Genomic DNA, 18,091 nt, shown 5'->3' with positions numbered 1-18,091 from the left:
CGTGGAGGCAGACCAGCCTCGGCCGTAACAAAGGGGCTGGAGCCCCGCTCCTGGGGGGGCCGGGCTGCCGTGTACCTGCCGCGGGGGGGCAGGGGCAGGGCCGGAGCGCGGGCCGGGGGCGGTCACGGCTGCGCCGCGGGGGAGGCAGCAGCTGTCCGCGGGTGGGAGGCGTCTGCAGCTGGGAAACAGCAGCTCCGGTTTCTGATCAGATTTGGGGGTGGGGTGGGAGGTGTGTGGGGGAAAAGCCAAGCGATGGATCTTCCCTTCTTTTGACAACACTCTCCCCTTCAGGACTAAGTCTGCACTGGAGGAAAATAACTGCCAGGGAGAACCACTAATCACACCTCCGCGTGGGAACTGGCTCCGGGAGCAGCGTGTGCCGCCAGCCCCGGGACATTCCCCGCCTCGACCCGAAGTGATTCCTCCTGCAACGGTTCAGTCGCCCCTGCAGTTCACCTTTGCCTGCAGTCAACAAGCGTGCAATTTGGGTTTAATGGAGCTGGGTTTATTGTTCCTCTTTGGACTTACAATTACGTCGACTGCAGGTAATATGAATTTCTTTCTTTGCCACTTCCACGCATGCACACAAAGAAGGGCTGGGTTTGGGTTTTTTCTTCTTCTTCCAAAAGACTGTAAGCAATAGCCCGCTCCGATGCGTGGTAAATAACTAGAGGCCAGAGACATCGTTTGGCCGCACGTAGGTTTAAAACAAAAACACTCGCTAGCGATGCACCCCAAGCCTGGGGCGGCCGCGGGGGCACCCCACCACGCTGCGGTAAATACAAACATAACGGTGCTTCTGCCAGCCCTGAAACTTTCCCGGGACTGGCGACGGTTCGGGTCCTGCTGCGAGAGGGCTGCGAGTGAGGGGAGGGGGCTGCACCGGGGGAGGGGGCTCTGCCCGGGGGGGGAATGGGGGGGGTAAGGGGCGATGGGCTGGCGCCGAGGGGAAGCTGAGCGCTGCTCTTGCCTTCCCGCGGTGCAGGGTCCGCGCTGCCCCGGCCTCGCTCCCCGCCGGTGCCGGCCGGCGGCGAACCGCGCTCGGCGGCGCTGGGGCAGAAGGAGCGGGAGGAGAGCGAAGCGGCGGCGGTGCCGGCCGGCGGCAGGGCCAAGGTGGACGGCGGGGCGCTGCGGCGCCGAGCCCGGCGCTGCACTTGCTACACCTACAAGGACAAGGAGTGCGTCTACTACTGCCACCTCGACATCATCTGGATCAACACCCCCGAGTGAGTGAGGGCGGGCGGGACGCGAAATGGCGGGCCGGGCTGCCGAGGGGGCGACCCTGGCGGGCAGGGGGGAGGCGAGGGGCCGCCCGGCGGCGGGGGCTGTGGGGCGGGGACGGGCGGGGGCTCCCTGCCCGGCCCCGGGGGGGGAGCCCGAGCGAGGGCGCCGCGCGCTCCGCTGAAGGGATCGGGGGGCTGAGGGGAGCCCGCCGCGCTCCGCAGGTCGCCCGGGTTCCGCTCAATTCAATTCTTGCCCTCGCTGCCTTGACACCTGTCGGGCTTCGCCGGGTGGCCCGGCCCGGGGGGCGCCGGTGGGTCGGAGCGAGCCGCGGGCAGGGGCCCGCAGTGCCGGTGGCCTCCGGGCGGGAAGGTGCCGGCCCCCGCGGCGGGGCGCGGCGGGCCCTGTGTGCCGGGCTGGGGGCGGCACGTGTGGGCTGTGTCCCGCCCCGGGGAGGGCCCTCCGGGGGACAACTGTCGCTGTTTTGTAGGAGAAATCTGTTTCTAGTAAACCACTCATTGGGAAAGGAAGAATAGCGCGTGTGTGTGTGCGCAGCTCTACTGTATTTGAGAAAAATTCATGTGGAAAAGTAATTTGACATTAAAATAATTTTTCAAAACCTCAATATACCAGATTTAAGATGTTACAGAAGAGCATCTTTTACAATTAGGTTTTAAGGGAATGGCAAACATAAGTTTTTGTTTCAACTCGTAATAAACATAATTTTTGAAAACATAACATTTCCCATGAATTGGAAATTCTGAGTTTCACACAGGTCAGTGGGGGTGGAGCACGTACACAGAAAAGCAGGGTCTGGTACTAACAGTACTTAATGAAAACAAATCCTCCAGGAAGAGTGACACTTTGCCTACATCCTAAAGGTTAGAGGCCTCCTTTTCCTAGACCATTGTATATATCCTGTCTCTCTGAGTAACCAAAACAGCCTTAAAGATTTTCGTAGGCTAATAGGTTTCAGTTCTGTAGCAACCACAGCAACCAGCTCATTAAAAAATAATCAGGAGATCAGATGAATCTAAAAACATTTCTTTTAACAAACTTCAAGAATTAAAGATCTTGGGACTGTATGACTATGAACTTCTACACACACCCTCAAGTACTCCACTGACTACAGTTTGGGAACAGTTGTACTAACTCGGATCTGCCTTTGAATCAATTGCAAAGCTTTTAATTAGATTAAAATAACAAAATGAATAGAAAGATAGAAAGTAGCAGTAAAATAGGTTAAGTCAAACAGGGTTTAAGGTGCTTAATTTGTAAACCTATGTGTGTGTCCTGGCTAGAGGCCATGTCTGGTGACAAGTCTTTTGAACTTCTACTAACCTATAAGTATCATGTATTCACACAAGTCATTCAATTCTTTAAGTTCCATACATGCACTAATCCACCGCAGGATTATTTAGAATTATTTTAGCCAAATATTTATGACTCAGTATATTTAAGTCAGAGCTCACCAGTGAAAATGGGGGAACAACATTCCTTTTCCTCTACCCACCGAATAAATACAATTCTGCTAATTTTAAACACATGCACCCCCCCCCCTTTTTTTTTTTAGGATATCCTGTTTTAAGTCTACAGGAATTGTAATTTTCATTCCAGTGGGAAAAGTATTTAGCGTACATTAATTCAGTGATGTGGAGAACTCTTTCCTACGTGAAAGTTTTGCGCAAACATCACCAAAGAAAGAACAAAAGATAGATAAATTTTTCCATTACACCTATAGCATTAGCGATGAAGTATGTGTAATAATCCAAGTATTAAACAGTTGGGGCTATAAGTCTATGCTTTCTTAACTGAAATCAGTTGTATATAAAATAACAGCAAGTCTCTCAGATATGTAAAGTCTTATCCCCACTGTCCAGTGTATAGGTTAGCCTGTAACGATTTGATGTGAAGTGTAGGAAATTCTGATTGTTATCACGCTTAATTTTTATGCCATGTGACTGGACATTTCTATGCAAGCTATAGAATAAATATATTCAATTTCAATATTAAGTATTCACATAGAATGATATGTTTTAGCTACTGTGCTCCAAAGACATCAACCTGTATAACCTAATAACACTGTTGGAACTAGGTTAATCGGGCTGCTGGAGGCCCTCTGGGTTGATAAATAGTGAGTGGGTAATGGTGGAAAGTAGGGGAATTAGTCCTGCAGGAACTGGATTTTCTGGAATCTGTAAGTGCTCATTAGAACTGGAGAATGGAGGTCCTCTCAAAGTCGGCTGGCTGCGGTGTCTAGAGATGGCTGGAAGAGCCAGGTGTCTGCTCCTCTAGCTGTTCCTGGGACTTGCCCGGTCTGAGCCAGCAAGGTGAGCAATGAAAGGAAAAGCTCTGTTTACACGTGAGGTAGATGTACAAATCTCCTTCTAAGCTGAAAGAGCAGTCTCAATTTTCAAAAATCCTAGGATTCTTCCTAGGAATGCTTCAATATAGGAGGGCAGAGGTAGTCACTGAAATAAGTATGTATGCAGATATTCAACATTCTGGACCATGTCCAGTGCAACAGAAGCAGGATTCAGATTTCATGTCACACGTCTGGATGAACAGGCACTAATTCAGGCGTGGTGTCCTACCTGGAACTGTGTCTCAGTAAGTCAAAAGGTACTTCTGGATGTGAATGAGAGAAATCAGGCCTGCTTGTGCAATTTAATATCCCAAGCAAGTTATGCTACTTCTTTTAAATGGAACTAACCACTGGATCTGTACAGACTGGCTGTTTGTAAATGGAGCTTTTATGTTGCTGTTGTATGGGTATTGTTGGAAGTTTTTATATTTACTGAAAATTTGGCTCAAGTGCAACTTTGAGGACCATACACACAATGGGAGGCCATAAAGATGATGTTAAAGATTAGAGAAGTTTTCCTGACATCTGTTGATTCTGATCTTTTTCCTGCTTACTTATCATATATTTTTTGGTTTTGTTTCCTACATCAAACACTACAATTGTTTTTTATTATTTTTGTCTTTCTTATTTCCCCTGACTTACATCCTTCACCTCATCATTTCTTATCCCATCACAAATTCCTTAATATTTTCTGTTTCCAGGTTACTCTCTCCTCCATACTTCAAAGACAAACTTTACTTCATTCTCTGGTTTCTTCCCTGCTTTTCCCAACAGAATATGCTGTTAAGCATTGTTGTAAGAAATTCAGAACAAATCTTGTTCATGGCCAAGGAGGAGTCCTTTTCTGGAAAAGTGGTTAAAGTTTTTATTGAAACTGTTGGAGGCAGAGTGATGATAGAGGGTCTGTTCCTGTCATTGCTGAGAAACCACTTAGATCAGCAGGGTGACAGTTGTAGAAAAACATAACATTGCACAATATGCAGCCTCTGACTCTCTGCAGCTATTGCCAATTAAATGAGAAATTATCTCTGCACACATGTTTGAGTATTGCTTTATACCTGTCCATGACCCACTGGTTTTAGTCCCGACCACTAAGCACACCAGTGTTACTTTGACATAGTGAGTCTTTTATGCTGGGAACAGTGAGAGCCTTAAGTGGAAAAGAAGATGACTTAAAGTCAGGTAAGTCAGAATAGAATAATGCAGTTATGTGGTGTAGACAAAGGTTGCATAACAAAGGTAATTAAAACCTGGTAAATTGTTCTCACTGATAAGATTGATTACTCAGGAATTAGTATGCAATGTATTTTTTTTTGTCAAGTGATTAATTATGCTTATCTTGATCTATAGCTACAGACACATTTCAAGGATGAAAGAATGAATTATCTTTTAAAGACTACCCACTGATGTAATACAGCCACAACTTGATGCTTAATTCTGTAAGTTAAAGAAAATACAGGCAAGCCTTCTAGGTCTGCACTTCTTCAAAGGGGTCCTGTATTTCAGTATGACCTGAGCTTATACATCCGACAGCAAAATGTGGTTCAATTAATGACGTTAATGTTGCTGCATAAAGCTTTAGAGATGCTCATAATGATTAGTAAAAGATTAAAAGGTGACAACTATAAGAAAGTGATACTGTCATGAGGATACAATATCAGATAATCAAGCGGTCTTTAATTCTGAAATAAAAGTATAATGAGAATTTACGGCAATAATCCAGACACTTTCAAAGGAGAATTAGCATAGATCCACAATGGTAAAGTTACTTTCTCACTCAAACTAAGCACCAGAAATAATAGTTTCTTGAAGTGTCTAAATCAAAAGAAAAGTTGGGTTTTTTTTTTTAGGTGATGTCTTATTTCAGTGTTCGCTGTTATGCTCAAAAGAGGAGTAACTGAACGAAATTCTGTGACCACATTATAAAGACCAGCTTACATGATGATCTAAGAGTTCTGTCTGCCAGTTACATGAATTTCTGAATCAGTAGAATTGGATGGACAAAATGAAAGGCAGAATTTCATCTAACATCTTTCGTTTTGTGGCTCTGATCCTCTGCACTTACACATGTTCTGTTTCCTCAGTGGAAGGACAAGGGCATGCACTGACTCCTAAGTCTGTTGCTTTGCTCTGTGCGATATATTGGTAGAGGATATGGTGAGTGTTTCAGAGTGTGTGGTTACATGGTGACACTACAAGGATGTGGTGTTTTGTCACTTTAACAGAGAAGAAATTTGTTTCTGTAACATATGCAAGTCAGATATTCCTAAGTGGCCATCAAAATTTAGCACTAGGTTGACTCCAGATAGTTCCCCTGTAGAAATCTGTTTTCCTGACCTAATGAGACCACCCGTTGGGGTGAGAAAGGCTTTTCATACACTTTCATTTTTGTGGTCTTTCCTGAAGGTGCTGACAAATGGGTCTGTTAGGGGTCCAGGACTTGTCAGAAGATAAACAGACAACAGCAGCTGATTCCACGTACAGTCAGCTCTCTAACAGTTATAAGTTAATGATCTTTGCTCACTACTGGCTTAGGTCACCATCAGAAAGCCAATTAGAACGCAAACATTTTGTACCCTATCATCACTTCACTCATAATTTTGCTCATATATAGAGAGGAATTGATGTCTTGGGATGTTGTTACAAAAGAGAAGACTTAAAACAACCAACTGGATACTCTTGTTCTAACTGTATTCTCTGCTGGCTAACTTTTCCTTGATAACATCTTTTTGTTACCTGCATTTCATTGATGATTAAATTTTGTTGAACAGATGCCCACGTAACATAATTTAAAATGCTCTTCATCCTTATGGATATTAAGTGGTATTATAAAGTATTACAGTTTTTTTTGAGGATTATCTTCAGTATTACATAAATGTAGATGATGTCCCGTATATTACTGGAAGTAGAAGTACACAGCTACAGATCTCTTGTTCAGCAAAACAATTAAGCATGTGCTTATAATCTTAGTAGATCAGACTGAAAATACCTGCTAGCCAAAGGCATGATGATAAAACTGGCTGCCAGCCAGGCAGTTCAAATAAGGAAGTGGATCTGTTAAACAGTGCGCATGGTTAACCATCAGAACCAAGTGCCAAAAGTGATGAATCTTCTGTTGATTTTGTTTTTCTGAATGAAGTTTTCCCTGCATTTTGCATACTTTACTATCCACATGTTCACTGAAATCTTACACGTGTCTTACACGTGTGGATGCTACCAAGATTAGACTATGTATATGCACTGTATGTCCTAATGTAGCCTGAATGTTGAAGGATAAAAAGAAGAATCTTAACAGGCTAGTAACAATTGAAATAACTAAAGCTATGGAATCTACGGTCATACTGGTAGAAAAAATAACAAGCATAAAGCAGATAATCTTTCTTATTTCCATAAATTCCTTTTAACTTTTTCCTTTTTTTTTTTTAGTTAACAAATTTTTGTGAAAATTTAAATGAGGGATCGTAAATGTCTCTAATCCTAAAAATTGGAGTATCTTTGGTGTTAAAAAGCTGCACAAATCTTCACATCAAATGGAGAGTATTTCAAATATATTTACTGAACACAGTAATAGACTTCTGTTGTTATGTTTTATCATGGACAAACTGATTTGATTTTTAGGTCTTTTATTCAAACTTAGTTATTCTTGCATATTTAAATCGTGTAGTGACTTCACCTATTCAGGGTCATACTGTGAAATGTGCATAGCTTGTGTGCCCTCCGCCGTCTAAGAGTAGAATATATCCTCTTAGGCTTCCTGTAAAGCTTATTTACAGTACTCACAGTATTGATGTTTTAACAGCAGTATTCTCAGAAAGACTTGGAATGATTTGGCTCTGCAGACTGAAATCCCATGTCACTGCAGGAGCTGGCCCTGCAGAAGACGGGGTCAGGGATGAGACACACTAGTAGCTAGTGCCTTGAAATTTCACTGCTGCTGCTTGTGTTGGTCTAATTCTAAGAATAAACAGTCTCGAGGGCTGTCAAACCACAGTCACTTTCATCAGTCTTAAATTTTAACACCATGTGTTTATTTTCCTCCAGGTTTTTGTTTTACTTGTTTTTAAACCAGCAGTGGATTTTGAACTATACACACTGTGGAGAGTGGGAGAAACATGCATGAGCTTGTGTGTTCTTCGTGTGCACTGGTATGGTGGCTTCAGAAGCTAGCAATAAGTACTCTGGATTTTAGTTTGGAAAAGCTACCATTTGCCACTTAATTTGATTCTGTTCATCTATATTTTCCAGCTGCTCTGCATTTTGGGATTTACCTCAGTGTACTTGTGTTTAACCAGCCCTCTTACTAATGATACTCCCTGCCAGAGGAAGAAAAAGGAATAATGGGAGTTTGGGCCTCACAGACAGAAAGTGCTGCACAGGATTTTATTTATTTAAACTAACAATCATATATCTTGCCACAAAACTGGGAGCAGATTAGGATTGGTATGAGGTACTGAAGGATATGAGCAGTGTTGTTTTGAGAGAGGTATTTCTGCAAAACAAGGGCTCAGTTTATTAGGTCAGGTAAGCTCTGCCCAGCCTCCCTGGGTATGTGGGGTGTTAATGGAAAAATATGCACCCCCCCCTTGCCTCCTCCCCCCCGCTTGCTTTGTATTGCTTACTTCAAGAAATGTATCTCAGATTTTTCACTCCACTCAGATATTTTTTCTGATCATATTTGAAACAGAAAACACATAACAATCCTTTTGACAGCTACAGGAGGAGGATGACTAGTGATAAAAACCCTTCAGATTCTCTCACAGAGAGAAATCAAAGAACTCCAGTGTTCAGTGAAACTGGATGATGAAGCAGATGTGTGCAATCCTTAGCTTATTACCTAAATTAGCTATTACTAATTAACTATAATTAATTTGGGGTCCTCACAAATTATGAAGTATTACTTAAAGGGTAAGACTGGGAAAAAAAAAAGTGAAGGTTAAACCAAATCTAGCAAGATCATGGAGGTACATCTTTTTGGGTAACAGTAGCCTATCAGCTATCTAGGAACACCAACTACTACTAAATTGAGGATGTGGAAAATAAAGGTGTGGCTATAAAGGATAAAAGTTTGTTTCCTCTGAAAATAATTTTAACTGCAAAAAGCTACTCAGAAAAAGTACAGCTTCTCTGAATGGAGCTTGTGGTTAGGATGACAGACCAACAGGTCAGGCACTACTTTGATGATAGTGTTTTACTTCTTAAATGATGATGATGGGGATGAGAAGGAAGGGATAATACGGAAGGTACACCTACTGTGAACTCTGTTAAAAAATATGCCTATTACAGAAAGAGTTGGAGCCAGCTTTCAGAGCAGCCAGTGAGCCCTTCATCTACAGAGCTACACAATATTACTGCAGTAGCTTTATATGAAAGTATACACAGAAATACCTGTTATTTCCCCCAAGCATCTTTCATTCTGGAGACATGTTTCACTTGGAGGATGTTAAATTTTTTACTACCTTTTCACGTTCTTTGTTCTCAGTGGTCCTTACAGGGATCTCATACATTTTAAGATTGTCTGAAAACACTGGAGGCTGCTGGGAGCTTTGCTGGCCTGGATGCATGCCAGAAAATATATTGCTGAATACTGAAATCACAGCATCTAAGATGATTGCTGCAACCCCCTCATCCCTTTGTTTTGGCTGAAACTCTCAAGTGCCCTGGAGGTATCTACTGTGTTTAAGTGGCTGGGAAAGTAGAAAGTAATAGCAGCTCATAGGTCAATTATAACATAGCATGAGAAACTCAGACACATGATATAAAAATTAAAATAAACCAATTGGATTTGTCTGCCTGAATTCTGAACATTCACTATAGTATAAATGAGGGACAGCAGGACTTGGGAAGATCATACTTCCCAATTACACTTGAAGGTAGTAGTAGTAGTCATTCAATGGGCATTTTTTTTCTGTGGGAAATTTTCACCGGTATCACTGGTTCAGAATGGCTGTTTCATTATTACTCAGTACCTCTTGTCTTTGTCAACAAACAACTGCCTAGCTCTATTAATTTAATGGCAAAAACTTGCTTCAAGAGCTAGCTGACTTTTAGGAGGAGAGCTTTTATGATTGTGTTTTGTGGACACAAAGTACAGAAGTAATCTATGTTATTTCAGCATCTCAGTATCCAACCTGCAGATACATACTTTTTTTTCTTTTAAAATTCCAGGAGAAACATTGGCTGGACTAAAGATTGCTGTGTGTTCCTTCCATTGCAGAAATCAAAAGTATGTTTCAAGTGACGAGCACACTGTGCTTTGGTTAGTTTTGTGCTGCTCTATATTATACATGGAATTATCTTTAGATAACAGATCTGTTTCACTGACTAATCATAATTTCATCATATGGAATAATTCCAGGTACTGGAGAGTTGTGTTAGCATCTTCATTTTTTTTGCATACAGAATTAAAAACAAATAGCTTATACTGAAGAAGAAACTATTTCCTTAAACTCAGACCTTCTGTAATTTTGGAAGTGCTTTAAAACTGAGCATGCAGACTTTTATGCACTCAATCCCTGGCTGCAGTAATCATACTGTTAATGGAACTCTACAAAAGAGGGTCACTTGCATATAAGTCTCAGGTTTGTATGTTGCTACATAAATACCAGTTCAGAGTAGTACCCTGGAAAATGATCCAGAACCTGTGTTGATGCAGAATTGCATCGGTTTGCTTGTTCTCCACTTTGTAGATAGGTAAGGCATAGAAGACAGACAGTACACATTAACTCTTAAATATGTGGAAACCCATTTCACTGCTTCAGGAGAATTTTGTTCTCCTAAAGGAAGAAACAATGCATATTGAGTTAAAGGTCAGAAATTCAAAATTTCTTGTGAAATGTAAATGTTAAAATATTTTTTAAATATGTGGATTTTGCATAGAAATTTCCAAAAAGTTTGTAAATGACTCTTAGCGAGTACTTTGGCCGAGGACCTGGTCATAACTATAAGGAACACAGTATAACAACTGGTTGTTGAGGATCCCCAGAAGCCTAGCAGATGGCCAGCCAACAAATCTGCCTCTGCCTAGCTCCTCATCTTCACTGTGGAGACACAAACTGCCCTGTGTGTATTAAAGTCAGCAAGCTTTGACTACAGAAAACAAATGTCTCACCTGAAATGTATAGCAAAGAGACTTAGCAACACAAATGCTTGGTGACAATTACATGTTGGCAATAATTCCCATTCAGCATGTAGAAATTGTGATTTTACTTACCTCATTTTGAACCTGAGCATCGCAGCACCATAAAAAAAAAACAACCCAAACCAGCATTTTTTAATCACAGGTAACAATCTAAGATTAAGCATGCTGCTAGGCAAATGCTTCCGATACTTGTTCAACTTAATCTCTTCGGCATGTCTCACTTCTGAAGTGCTGAGAAAGAGGCATGAACTAACTTGAAATACTACCATTTTCATCTGCTGGAATGATAACCATACACACACTAACATTTGCTTAAATGTTGGTGATTTATGAGTTACATCACTAAATGAAAGGCAAGAAAACATCTATTTTTTTTTGTTCTTTCTGAATACTGTTGGAAAGATGCTGGGTTGCTATTGAAGTTTATGTGTTTTGGGTTTTAATTTTTGGATTAGAAATCAAAGCCAGGCATACTGGGAGAATGATTGTATTTCCATCTCTGATTGATTGGCAAATCTGCACATTAGCTTACATAAACATTTTTGCTTGGGCGTTCTAGATAAAATTCTTACCCTTGAAATGTCATTGCATTGGCATGTGTTTCTGGACCGCTGAAAATGAAGTGGTCTTGAATACATTTTCCAAGCTATGAAACATATAAGCATTATAAGTTTCATAGAACATAAGGCACTTCATTAGAAAGCTTAGGGCTGTGATTCATGGTTCTTACCACTTTGTAATTGTGCTATATTCTCCACCCCTGCCTGTTTGCTGGGATTTACTGTCTCTCAGTAGAGAGCAGAGTGGTAATGGGCCCGTTCCTCCATCACTGTAGTTCACATACTGATGTGTTAAGATAAAATTGAAGTTGATGACAATTCTAGTTGGTCCATTAATTTGCAAACTGCAGCAACTAAGGAATAAAACACATGCCTTTCTTCCTCTCTGGCTATTCAGGCAGAACTTCTGACACAGGGCAAACTGAAGCTCAGTCCCGCAGAGATTCTGATTTAGAGAATTAGAGTAAGAAAAACCAGTATCATATTTTAGAAAAGTGGACTTTTTAACAAGGAACCACTTTAAATAATAAGAATAACATACCACAGTATTTTATGTCTTGTTAGCACAATGTGGATGACATCTGCAAAAGCTGTAAAAAGCTTCTTTATCCCCTGGCAATCTATCTGCCATAAAATAGTAGTTTCATGTTTGGCTAGAACAAGCAAAAGTCATCTTTTCATTTCAGCCTAAATCTGGAAGGAAGTTGAGTAACAGAATTTTACCAGACAGTTTTCATAGAAGGTTTGCCACTCTTAAAAATACAGGAACCTCCTTCTGTTTCTGTCTCTAAATACCAGCCATTACTTCATAAAAACCATGAATGTATAAAAATATGACCATACAGCAGTTATTTATAGAATCATAGAACAGTTTGGGTTGGAAATGACCTTTAAAGGTCAGCTAGTCCAACCTCAACTTATGTCAGAAGTTACCTACATTAGCCATTTAGCGTTCATTATTCTAAAGTAGATGGCAGTATAGAATTTATTAATACTCTTCAATTATCAAATGGGACTCACCCCTAATCCTAAAGACAATAAAAAGCTTTTTAAATAACTGTTTGAGAAGGGGACCCAAAATCAAGTCTGAAAGTCTTTTAAGACTAATAGGCATATTCATGGTGTCTCCCAGTGTCTGGGCATAACCATAGAATGAAGGAAGTAGTGAAAATATGCAACAGTTTCTGCATAAGTGAGGCAGACCAGCATCTGCTAGAGAAAGACCATCTCACAGTCCCTGACACACAGAAATACTGCTTGTGATTTTCTATCTCTCAGTATGATTTTATGATAAATCTATGTGTGAGAGGTGAGCTTTAGTTCATACTATGAAAGATGAGATGAATTGTTACAAGCTCGTAAGTACTTTAAGTGCAGAGGTTTGAATAAATGATTTGCATCAACTGTACTGATGTTACATCAAAAATTATTGCAGCGATTAGGAAAATAATGTTCCTGAACCTTTCAGCCCACCATGAGTGTGGGGAAAATGGAAGATTTTCAGCTTTCCAATTAATAGTCTAATGATGTTTTTATGAAAGCAAATGAAAAAAATACAACTATGAAGTTAGTGGTTCCAAACTGATTATTCAGGCTTTGCGCTGTAACGTTTTTGTAACCCTTCTATATCTAGTCTTCCTCTCCCCTGCCTTTTTTTCCCCCTCCACTCCTCTTTTTTGGTTTTGAACATGCGATTCTCTTCAGATTTTTAGTGTTTGTGGATTTGTGCGTTACTTAACCCATACCTCAAGTACACAGGAACTTTTATGGGTGTCCAGAAGTTCCATGTGGTGTATACCTGCTACCAGTTGAGATTCTTTAACAACTTGTAGGAGAATAATATATGACATCAGTCTAAACTATCTAGCGCTTTTTGGAGATGTTAGCAGGCAGTGATGAAGCATGTCCTTTTCTGATAATAATATTAACTATAACCCATTAAAGAAAAAGCATGCCAGACTGCTGGGAAATAAAGAACTACCTCTTACTATTTCCTGGTGTGCTGTGGTACAGAATATGATCTCTTGTAGAAAAGTAGTAGTAGATACACGTGGGGAAGATTATCTATCTGTTTCTCACATTTATATCTCCATGGGTCATGTTCCAAACATGATGCAGTAAACAAATCATGCTGACAGTTTTCTCCATTTCTGAATGATAAAATCAATGGCAAATCAGCGTCAACAATGACATGATGTTACTTATCTGGTGGAAATGGGCACAGCTCCTTTATCACTTCATACAAGCTATGGCACTGAACATAACAATTTTTGTGCATTTGTGGTGGGTAACCAACACAGTTGGCGGGACCAGATGAGATGCATCTGCGGGTCCCGAGGGAACTGGTGGATGAAGGGGCTCAGCCACTATCCATCATATTTGAGAAGTCGTGGCAGTCCAGTGAAGTTCCCACTGACTGGAAAAGGGGAAACATAACCCCCATTTTGAAAAAGGGAAAAAAGGAAAACCCGGGGAACTACAGGCCAGTCAGCCTCACCTCTGTGCCTGGCAAGATCATGGAGTGGATCCTCCTGGAAACTGCTGGGGCACATGGAAAATAAGGAGGTGATTGGTGACAGCCAACATGGCTTCACTAAGGGCAAATCCTGCCTGACAAATTTGGTGGCCTTCTACAATGGGATTACAGTGTCAGTGGATAAGGGAAGAGCAGCTGATGCCATCTACCTGCGCCTGTGCAAAGCATTTAACACTGTCCCCACGACATCCTTGTCTCTAAACTGGAGAGACATGGATTTGATGGATGGACCACTCGGTGGATCAGGAATTGGCTGGATGGTTGCACTCAGAGTTGCGGTCAATGGCTCGATGTCCAAGTGGAGAGCAGTGACAAGTGACGTTCCTCAGGGGTCGGGGTTGGGACTGGCGCTGTTTAACAGCTTTGTTGGTGACATGGACAGTGGGATCGAGGCACCCTCAGCAAGTTCACCGATGACACCGAGCTGTGTGGTGCAGTGACACGCTGGAGGAAAGGGATGTGCCATCCAGAGGGACCTGGACAGGCTGGAGAGGTGGGACGTGCAAACCTCATGGAGTTCAACAAGGCCAAGGGCAAGGTCCTGCACGTGGGTCGGGGCAATCCCAAGCACAAACACAGGCTGGGCGAGGAGTGGATTGAGAGCAGCCCCAAGGAGAAGGTCTTAGAGGCGTTGGTTGACAAGAAGCTCAGCATGACCCAGCGATGTGCACTCGCAGCCCAGAAAGCCAACCGTGTCCTGGGCTGCATCCAGAGCAGTGTGGCCAGCAGGTCGAGGGAGGGGATTCTCCCCCTCTGCTCTGCTCTCGTGAGACACCCCCCCCCCTGCAGTGCTGTGTCCAGCTCTGGGGGCACCAACATCAGAAGGACACAGACCTGCTCGAGCGGGGCCAGAGGAGGCCACAAAGATGATCAGGGGGCTGGAGCACCTCCCCTGTGAGGACAGGCTGAGAGAGTTGGGGGTGTTCAGCCTGGAGAAGAGAAGGCTCCGGGGAGACCTTATAGCGGCCTTCCAGTACTTAAAGGGGGTACAGGAAAGGTGGGGAGGGACTCTTTATCAGGGGGCTGTAGGGACCGGATGATGGGTAATAGTTTAAAACTGAAAGAGGGTAGATATAGATTAGCTGTAAGGAAGAAATTCTTCTCTGTGCAGGTGGTGAGGCCCTGGCACAGGTTGCCCAGAGAAGCTGTGGCTGCCCCCTCCCTGGAAGTGGTCAAGGCCAGGTTGGACGGGGCTTTGAGCAACCTGCCCATGGCAAGGAGGTTGGAACTAGATGATCTTTAAGGTCCCTTACAACCCAAACCATTCTGTGATTCTATGACTAAAGGAATAAGCAGTAAAATAAGCAAGAACCTGGGCATATATTTTTATCAGCTGTTAGGTAACCAGAATTTTTTTAGATAGGCAGTGTAGTTGCCAATTAGTTCTGCCAGTTAAGCTGATTGTCTGCTACTTCGTGAAAGCCTGAGTTGCCTGAGCAGAAGTTGTGATCAGTTATGGGGAGAACTCTTTACATAAGCATAGAGTTTGATTTTTGTGCCACTATTTATTGCTTTGCATCAATAGATCTATTTTCTAAAAGAGAAAAAATAGGGAATATCATTTTAATTGGCTCCTAAAACATACAATATTTGTGATTCTCATAACAGGAGGACTGTGCCATATGGGCTGTCTAACTACAGGGGCAGTTTTAGAGGCAAAAGGTCTACAGGCCAGATTCAAAGTACTTTCCAGTCTTCATTTCGGTGTTCTTGTTTGGATGTGCATGACAAACAGTGTGTGCAGTTTTGCAGAAGAATGCAAGACAGAAGAAGGTGAGTATCTTTTCTTAATATGGCAAACTGTCTACATGATTTGACTATTTCATGGAGATAATCAATTTGTATGTATCAAATGAAACAATTAACAAATATATTGATTTTAAATAAGATTCTTATCTTCAGTTGTGGTGGGTTAATCCAGGCCAGCAGCCAAGCACTTACACAGCTGCTTGATCACATCCTTCTTAAGTGGGACAGGGGAATGAATAGGAAGAATAAAAGAAAGAAAACTCATGTGTCACAATTGAGAGTTTAATAGGTGAAGGAAGGGGACCAGAGACAGATACTGCTTTGAATTTTATTTTTGCTGTTTCTTTTTATGATGTATTTTTGAAACAGCAGATCTCCCTGTCCAGGTAGGGGCATGCTTAATATTGCATTATTTCAGAATGTTTTATCTAGTCTAATGAAGAATATGACATTGTCATTTTATAAATGGCTTTGTAAGGGCAATTAATGAGAACACAGTGACAAACTTAGAAAATCTCTCTTCTCCAGAAATCATGGATCAATGAAAAAGACAGAGGAGAAAGACCAATGCAGGGAAGAGGAACACACTTTCATTCAGTAGCACAGAGAGTTCGGAGGATTCTGAACAGGCAGGTATGCTACAGATGTTTAATGTTGAAAAGAAATATTAATTTTCCGTAAATTTTCTTTGTATTTGCAGAACTCTAAATTCTTTCAACTGAATATTACCACTTTTTGCTAAATAAGGGCAGAATTTGGCCTATGATTTGTTTGTTGTTTTTTTAAAATGTATTTTTTAAAATAACTTCTAGTATACACAGAACTACTACAACCTTCCTTATGCTGATATAGTTCCTTCAAATGTTGGATTCTTTGGCTATAAGCCAAAACATATTTTGGCAACAGTCCCTCCCTTTTTTCTTTTTTTAATTTTAGGGCAAGGGCTGTTCCTGTCTATCATCTTTTTGCTCATTTAGCACTGCAGCAACTTAAGCTACATGTCCCAGTGCAGTGCTTCAGTAAAACTTAAATTGTCAAGGTAAAAAAACTGAACAAACTTTGTGGAAAAAGTATTTGGAGGGAAAAATAAATCTACTTTAGATGTCAGACATAAAAAGCTTAATTTGACCTAGTAGCCAGTTTCAAAAAGTTCCAGTTCCAAATCTACCTTTAATGCTATTTCTACATACAAAATGCACAATGATGTCAGGATAAGCAAATACTTGTAGTTCTGGGTAAAATGAAACAGCCATTAGAACTAGAAAAGTTAAAAGTAAAAAAACCTCAACCAAACAAAAACCAACAAAGTCACACCATTACCCCAAATTTTTAGCTACAAAGGGAAGCCCTTGGATCAGAAGTCCCCAAGCTGAATTTATTGCTATGGTTATCTGATCAGAGATTGTTAGACAACTGGGTGGCATTCACTCTGTGTATACATAATGAAGGCGATGAACCATAGTTCTATCAGGTAAGAGCAAGTTAGTTGTGAATAATTAAGCAGTTTGGTTTGTTTTTTGTTTTGTTTTTTTAAAGCTTTAACGTGTATTTGCTGAAGCTCAGAAGCAAGAACTTAAACTACAACTCTCCCTTGAGATGGACAAACTTGACGCTTCAGTCTGATGCCAGTGGAGAATTCAGCAGTATGCAACACTTTCATTTCAACAATGCCACTTTGAGGGCATGTGAACCTGTATGAAGAAGCTTTCTCCCATGCTCCCCTCACGAGAGTCTCAGTAAAGGATAATCTTTATCATGTAACCTGGCAGGGAATGTATCAGTATTGAAGAAAAATTCAAAGGCAGATCCAAACTTCAGCAACACAACGTTTCACGAAACGTTTTGCCTATGTGATTTTAAAAAGTACAATAGAAACATACTATTCCACTTACTGCTTGCTGTATGTCTGAAGAATCCATCCACAGCTTTATGCAGGCAACTGTAATTGGAGAATGATGAGTTAGAGAGAGATTGCCTATACATGAGTTCTCATTAAGAATAAACAGATACAAAATATTTCTCTTGTTAATGTATGCAAGCCTGAATCCTCATATTGTAACTTCGTGGCAGATGTTTAAGTGACAGTATCTATGCAGAATAAATATGAATGGCTAATATAAATATTATTATAGACTATAGCAAGTTAAGAGTATACATTGAGTATTCAATAGATTACCTAATTTAGGCACAAATTATTCCTGCACTTCAAAATTCCATTCAAAAACATTTACAGGGATTATTTAAGGATGCACTGTAGTTGATGAACAGAACTCCAATTATCCATCCCAAAGAATTTCCAAAAGGTGAAAGGGTAGGACTGTGGAACTTCAAATGAAACTTCATACAGTCAGAGTAACTTACTGTACTAGACCATTTGCTGTTCTAAGCCCCTACATACGTTATCATCCACAGTACATACATTTGTCTTTGCTAGTACTATAAATCACATCTTCATCTCTTTATTGAAACATCATCACTGAATAACTTGGAAACCTGGCAATCAGGATCATGTCCAACCCTGG

General features: G+C 41.4%; 1 protein-coding gene across 1 annotated transcript; it reads left to right on the top strand.

Annotated features, from left to right (window-relative positions):
* Positions 1-259: 259 nt before the first annotated feature.
* EDN3 (endothelin 3) lies at positions 260-17,274 on the top strand. Its single transcript, XM_074843229.1, has 5 exons — positions 260-545; positions 986-1,226; positions 15,429-15,593; positions 16,098-16,202; positions 17,106-17,274. Exons 1-4 carry the CDS (start codon positions 494-496, stop codon positions 16,168-16,170), a joined length of 531 nt encoding a protein of 176 aa, XP_074699330.1. The 5' UTR covers positions 260-493; the 3' UTR covers positions 16,171-16,202; positions 17,106-17,274.
* The last annotated feature ends 817 nt before the right edge of the window (positions 17,275-18,091 follow it).

The sequence above is a fragment of the Strix aluco genome, chromosome 17, assembly GCF_031877795.1.
Source record: "Strix aluco isolate bStrAlu1 chromosome 17, bStrAlu1.hap1, whole genome shotgun sequence".
Classification (NCBI taxonomy): domain Eukaryota; kingdom Metazoa; phylum Chordata; class Aves; order Strigiformes; family Strigidae; genus Strix; species Strix aluco.
This window is presented reverse-complemented; position numbering and strand designations above follow the sequence as displayed.

Bases quoted from the DNA above. Each gene is read 5' to 3' on its own strand.
- EDN3 (XM_074843229.1), top strand. From the start codon at position 494: ATGGAGCTGGGTTTATTGTTCCTCTTTGGACTTACAATTACGTCGACT. The intron at 546-985 runs GTAATATGAATT...CCCGCGGTGCAG, and splicing joins TACAATTACGTCGACTGCAG to GGTCCGCGCTGCCCCGGCCT. The intron at 15,594-16,097 runs GTGAGTATCTTT...TCTCTTCTCCAG, and splicing joins AGAATGCAAGACAGAAGAAG to AAATCATGGATCAATGAAAA.